Genomic DNA, 7,363 nt, shown 5'->3' on the forward strand with positions numbered 1-7,363 from the left:
GTATGAAAATAAATAGAAACAACAGAACATTTTCATTTTTATGTTTATTGAGAGCTAATACCCGGGAGGCTGCTGTCGCATGGACCATTGCTGTTGATGTTGTCGTCGCCGTCGCTCGGGCCGCCGATTGTGTCGGCATTGGTCATTATGGATACTGGAATATTATAAAATAAATAAATTTTCAATTTTAGTTATTTTAATATGCTAAGTGGTGTTGAAACTTAATAAATTTCGGGCACTGTAGAACTTTGTGCCTTTTAACCACGCACAGGTCACATTCTGAAAAAAATTATATGTTATCATTAATTAACATTATTTTTATTTGACTTATATTTGTTATACTTACTGCCAGTAAACTTTTTGGGTGGTGGTGTGCCACTGGCGGCACCATCAAGCCTGCCACGCCCACGACGACCTCCATAAAATATTATATTACCGTACATCTATAAGAAAAATAAATTCAATGTTACTTATTTATTTATAAAAAAAATGTATTAATTTATGTGCCACTACATCGTGGCTAAGAGACTATTATCTCACTATTAATTCATTAAATGTTTAACTATTAGTACATTAGAATGGGGTATCATTGGCCCAGATTTCGCTTTTTTTTATATATTTTGGTGAATATTGGTAACATTTTTGTAAAAGTTGGTTACCTTATATTTTTTTCTTTTAAAATATGAATCAACTTCTTTATATTATAAGTCATTTTGAAATTTCAACACTTGAATAACCTACAATTTTTTTTCAAAAATTTGGGCCAATGTTACCTGCAATTAGGGTAACTATGTCCCACACCAGTAAATTCATTGTAAACAGTGTTATTTATGATTTGGGCCAATGTTACCTGCAATTAGGGTAACTATGTCCCACACCAGTAAATTCATTGTAAACAGTGTTATTTATGATTTGGGCCAATGTTATAGTAAACTAGTATACAATAAATATTAAAGCAATCAAAATATCAACATTTATTTGATTAAAAATAATAAAAAACCTTTTTTTTATAAACAAAATTAACAATTTATGTTTTAAACCTAATAAAAAAAATAAAAAACAAACTTCAGTCTCAAAGTTATGAATTACTTAAGAATATACAACATTATAAAATTATTTAGAGTTTAGGTAACCTCCGCATTTACCCTCCGCATTGCCACAAAACAACTGAAGTTGAGCTCTTGCTATAATTACACATTTTTTCAACATATTTCATTCCTCTATTACATATTACTTTTTTATTTCCCGGATCATCACTAAGATTAGTTTCATCGTAGTTCCAAATTCTAGATGGTGGTATATCTTTTAATACATCACTTAAATTGTCCATATATGAATTTATTTCATCTAAACCAACTTCAGCTCTAACTCTTTTAATGTTTGAACTCATGCGCACAGAGAGATTATTATGCAGATTTAAAAATGATTTAACCCATTCATATCCCGGGAGATTATTTTTAAATATATTTATTTTGACACCTTTTTTATCAAGGTAATTTTTAACAGTTATTCGAAAGTCAGCTTCAACGACTGGAAAGCCATAATCAGCTAATTTGATTAAATGTTGCTCGAAAGCTTTTTCTTCGGCTTCAGTAAATACACGAGAGCGACCAACAGGTTTCGAGTGATTTCCTTTTAGTTTATTTTTTATTGTAGATCTAGGTATACCAAAATGTGCTGCAGCTTCACGCTGAGTCATTTTACGCGAAATTACATTTTGTAAACATTCATTCAAGGTTTCCGCAGAATAATTTGCGTACTGTCTTGATCCAGGGCCGGATTAAGGTTTTTGCCGCCCATAGGCTGAAATAAATTTACCGCCTAATTTTCATAGGTATTGATATTTTACTTCTATAAGTGATACGTAAAAACTCTCCACACCCCATATAAAAAATGATCATTAATAAAATAAAAACATAAAATCAATACTATTATTATTTATTAATGAATGAAAACTCTTTAAGCATATTACAAAAAAAAAAAAATACGAACAAATAATTATTTTACATATTCTTCAGATTATAGTCTTACGTCTTGATTTTTTTTTCGCAAAGTCTTCTATGATGTCGTCATATGATAACTGATTAGTTAATTCATGTTCAATACTTAGTATAGCAAGTGCATTTAATCGATCCTGTGACATCGTTGATCGGAGATAATTTTTTATTCTTTTCAAGCAAGAAAAAGAACGTTCAGCTGAACAGTTAGTCACCGCAGTAGATGTATATATTCTGAGTGCTATTTCGATGTTGGGATATATTGAAATTAAGTTTTTTTCATGTAAAATTTGAAGAAGTTTGGGAACATTGTTTTGCTTATCGTCAGCCAGTTGTATTATGTGTGCTTTTAAATGTAAACATTCATTGATTAATTCATTTAAATCCATATCATCATAGTATATTTCATTAAGTTGTGTAGCTCCTTTAACAATATCATCATGTGATAGACGTTCGAGCATGACAATAAAAGCAAATGGAAAAAAAAAATTTTGATACGCAGCTCTTCTCTTGTTAAGTTTATTCAATAAATGATCTAAAATTACAAAAAAGGTATCAATTTTAAATTTTTCTCTTCCAGAAGTAATTAAATCATTATGTCGAGTTTCATCATAAAAAATTGATTTAATTTTTTTACGAGTTTTTAAATCTTTATATTCTTTTGTAACAGATTTTTCAATTGCTTTTTTTTCAAATTCATCAAAATTTTCAAGAGTATTTGTAGTAAGTTGAATTAAAGAATCGTAAAGCTCAACTACGAGACCACAATCTATTTCAACTTTTTGTAACTTCTCACTAACTACATTTAATCTGTTCAATAGAAAACCCCATAATATAGACATAAAGCAAGTCTCTAATGATTGGAGTTTATTTAATAGTCCTTGTGATTCGTTTCGAGTCATATTATTTTCTGTAGTAGCATTCATTATATATGTTAAGGCATTGATAATTTCAGACCAATTTTCATTTATACTCAAACAAGCTGCATCTCTTGATGACCATCTTGTAAATGATGGATGTTTCAACGTATGAGTTCCCGGTTTCAAATTATTACTGAGTATTTCCCAACGATGAGTTGAAATAGTAAAGAACATAAACAAATGTTGCATTAATCCAAAATATTTAACTGCTTCTTTTGAACTATCTACAGCGTGCGTTCCAACTAAATTTAGCGAATGTGCCGCACATGGAACAAAATATATTAAATTATTTATTTCTTTAACTCGTGCTTGGAGACCTGAATAACTGCCGGACATATTATTAGCGTTGTCATATGATTGTCCCCTACAGTTGAACCAATCCAAACCGTAACGTTTAATGAGATCATTGACTACATCAAATAACTCTGCAGACTTATGACCCGCTTTTGGTATAAATTCAAGAAATCGTTCAACTGGTAGACCTTGGTCATTTACATATCTCACAATAAAGGAAAGCTGATCAATGTGCGTAATGTCAGGAGTTGAATCAACTATAATGGAAAAGTATTTTCTACGTTTAATTTCATCAACAGAATATTTGTTTACTTTTTCCGCCATTATAGAAATTACTTCTTCAAAAACAGTTGATGATAAATATGATGTTGATCCTCGACCGGCATTACCGTATTTATTAATATGTTGTGCCAAAAATGGATCGAATTCAGATATTAATTCTATTGACATAAGAAAATTTCCATTTTTCGAAGAACCAATTAACTCGTTGTCACCCCGAAAAGGGAGTCCCCGTAAGGCAAGTGATTTAACTACGGCAACAATTCGCAATAAAATATTTTTCCAATAGTTTTTTTCCCCATCAATTTGATTCATTAATCTTGAATCTACTCTTTCCTTAGTTTGATTGATGTCTTGTATTTGAATCAAACAGTTTTTATGATTTATAGAATTTTCATGTTGTTTTAACCTCGAACAAGCGTTTTTCCAGTCATTAAAACCTGTAGTAGCCAAACCAGAGTCGTCACGAAATAACCAACACGGTGCGCAAAATACAGTCCCTTTAATTTCTGAGTAAACTAACCACGTTCTAAGAATTTTTTCATTGTTTGATAATATCCTATAGAACATAGATTTAGTTAAATATCTACTTTGGTCAGAGTATATCCGTTTGGAGTTTGAAAAGTCTGAGTTCATATTTTGATCAACACCGTGTGATGCCACAAAGTGAATAAAGTCGGCTGTTCGTATCCATTGAGAAGGATCTTTACTAAAAATACTTGTTTTAGTTTTATTTTGTAACTCTATCTCTGTTCTGTCATTAAAATAAGTATTATTTTTTTCATTCTGTACTGTTTTAATATCCCCAGAATCTATGACGCTAGAAGATATTTTTGGACTTACACTTACTGACGTAATTACTTCCTTACTAAATAATGTATTAATTTTCGGGACATTTTCTAAAACCAATCTTTGTTTTTCCAATTTTTCCTTGGCCAATTTCCTATATTTGTCTCCACTTAACTTAGAACGTTTCATAATGATAGTATTAAATATTAAATTCGCAATTTCGTATTGATATTTAAGAATTGATAAAATGCATAACTCGTACTATTTTATGGTAAAACGCTTATTAATGATAAAACCTACATAAACTTTAACGTATATTAACTATTAAGACATTTGGTTTTAAATTTGTTACACTAATTTATTGTTAAAATAAAATAATTAATTGATACAATAAAGTACATACCTTTAATACATACCATAATTTTGTGCGTCGTAGAGATGGAATTCACATCGAAGATACACTTAATTGTACGTTAGGAGATGTGAATGAAAAAAAAGGAGTTGGAAATGCTCCATTAGAAGCAAAAAATGTTAGAGAATATTTTGTAAAATATCTAAACAAACCGGAATTTTCATTAAGTTGGCAAAACAAAGTTGTTGAATAATATGACCATTTTATATGTCATACATTTTTAAGCAAATGGTTTTATATTTTATTATTTATTATCATTAAATGTTGTAACTGTGTTAGATTTACTCCAATAATCATTTTTTTATTTTCACACCTATATAGGTTTGGATATTTGTAATGCCGTAATGGAAACAAAATGTTATTATTTTAATGTCTTACCTTTTGCTTCTTTTTCTTTTTCTGCAAAATTTTCAAAATCATTGAACATAGCTTTCCCTACTCTTCTCCAGCTGACATGTTTCTCTACACGATCATGGTAAAGTTTTGATTCTATGAAATAATTAATATTAAAACATACAAGAATCATTTTGTATATTTTTTATTATTGTTTATGTTATACAAACTTACTTATGTTCCAAATACTTTCTTCCTTATTCACTTCTATTATAAAGAGTTCTGTATCAAACATTTTGCCTAATATACCTAGGTCTTTTTACTAATTAAAATAAATGTAATTTAAACTGAAAAATATATGGTCAGTATGCGTTATGTCGTGATGGTGATTCATTGACAAATGGAATAAATACATAGAAACGCTGCAAAACGCGAAGTCGAAAACGCGCAGTGTGAATGATAACATGGAAAATACTATGTTTAATTTTAGATATTTCCGCGTACAAAACGCTCAAAATTAAACCAGCGCGTTTCGATGCGTTCGTATGCGTTCGGACGCGCGGTTTTTCCCTTGGTGTGAATATGGCCATATGTAGACGGATGTTTAATTTTAGGCGTTCGAACGCTGCGTCGAAAACGCTAGGTGTGTAACCGGCTTAAGGCTTAAGAAATCGCGGCTTTATAACAAATGCAAATGAACGACCAGTCAATTTCGTTACGGCGTGGTGTATAACAAAATAATAAACCTAGTACGAGTATCTTATAATTTAGATATAATATTTGAGACGTCATCGCTTATCGCAGAAATTTCCCCACATTCTACATTACTACTATGATAATAATTATTATTATGGGATACGGGTTTTAATGCTTCTTTCCTTCACGATTTACTATTAATATAATAACATAATATTACGTTAATACGTTCAATTCCGCGGCCTATTCGCCGTGCCATTATCGCAACGAATTTCCGCCCAGTCGACTATTGTAATATATATATATATTGTTATTTGTCATATATTTCTGTTACACCCTGCATAATATTTTAGAACCTAAAAATATATTTTCTTATACTTTATAATTAATAATATTATTTCATATATTATATTATTGCATGTTTTTATAATTTATACTTAAAATTAATATCTCAACGTAGTTTTTGGGTCGCATCAAAAAAAAATTTGCCACCCTTCAAAATTTGCCGCCCTAGGCTTTAGCCTATACAGCCTAAGCGGTAATACGGTCCTGTCTTGATCCAAGACGTTTTCTTTGAGTTCGCGGCATTTTTTCTAAATAATAAAAAATGATTCAGGTTTAAAGTATTGAAAAAAACAAAAATAAACAAATAAAACGTACCTATATAAAATTAAAAGCCACAGTAATCAAAGTTGACAGTCTTAACGTCAAAAAAATTTAAAGAATATTGGCGTCAGGTAACTTTGGCCCAACTTAGTTCTGGGCCAAAGTTACACAAAATAATGGGACAATGTTGGACCAAAATGATAATGAATGATTGTACAAAATGTTAATAAAGTAATTATATTCAAACCACCATATCTTATTTCTATACTAATTTTTGTACATAAAAAAAAATTACCGAAGATTTTTAACGACGGATGATACTTGGTTGACACAAAAGTAGTAATGTTGTAATTTATTCGTTATTTGATAACAGTTTTGATCAATTTTACTAAATGAAGTTGTGAACGATCGTTTACATACAATTCGTTACATATTGAGACCACTACTCCTACCTGCAGTTTGATACAGTTTTGAAGAAATTACGTTAAATAGTTCAGCTGTTATCTCATAATTAAACTTTTTCCTACTTATGGGCCAATGTTGTCATTAAGGGCTAATGTTACCCCATTTGACGGCACAATGTTTGTTTTCTCTCAGACCCATATGCAAAACACATCACCCATTACAAAAATTTTAGAGAATATAGATCAATAATTTTTTGGGTTCGGCATATCGGTTGGATTTAGACCGTGTACTCGACTAACAAAATATTATAGAAAGAGTTGTATATTCAAATGATATTTAAATGTTTTTGAAACAATATTTAGGCGCACCGATACTTCAAAAATGTTATGCTCTTAAATTTGTATTAAGAGCGATTCAAAAAAAAATAATTTCTGAAAAAATGATTCTGTGTCTAAATGCTTGTTGTGTTAATTTTAGATTTAACCGTATTTAAGTTTGGAAACATTTTAAATTTAAATATATATGTAGTGTACCGTGTACGCTTAATGTTAATGCTGTATCTATTTTTTTTCATAGTATAATTGTATTCATTCGTGTGGCGTCATTTAGTCGCGGTAAATTGAGCGCGAGTC

The 7,363-nt window shown here is 30.1% G+C and overlaps 1 protein-coding gene across 1 annotated transcript; it reads right to left on the minus strand.

Annotated features, from left to right (window-relative positions):
• Positions 1 to 2,014: 2,014 nt before the first annotated feature.
• On the minus strand, positions 2,015 to 4,468 carry LOC111042178 (zinc finger MYM-type protein 1-like). The gene is made up of 2 exons (XM_022326699.1): positions 2,635 to 4,468; positions 2,015 to 2,532 (listed from the first exon to the last, which is right to left on the minus strand). The coding sequence occupies exons 1-2, from the start codon at positions 4,466 to 4,468 to the stop codon at positions 2,015 to 2,017; spliced, it is 2,352 nt and encodes a 783-aa protein (XP_022182391.1).
• Positions 4,469 to 7,363: the final 2,895 nt, after the last annotated feature.

This window comes from Myzus persicae, unplaced genomic scaffold (genome assembly GCF_001856785.1).
Source record: "Myzus persicae strain clone G006 unplaced genomic scaffold, MPER_G0061.0, whole genome shotgun sequence".
NCBI lineage: Eukaryota > Metazoa > Arthropoda > Insecta > Hemiptera > Aphididae > Myzus > Myzus persicae.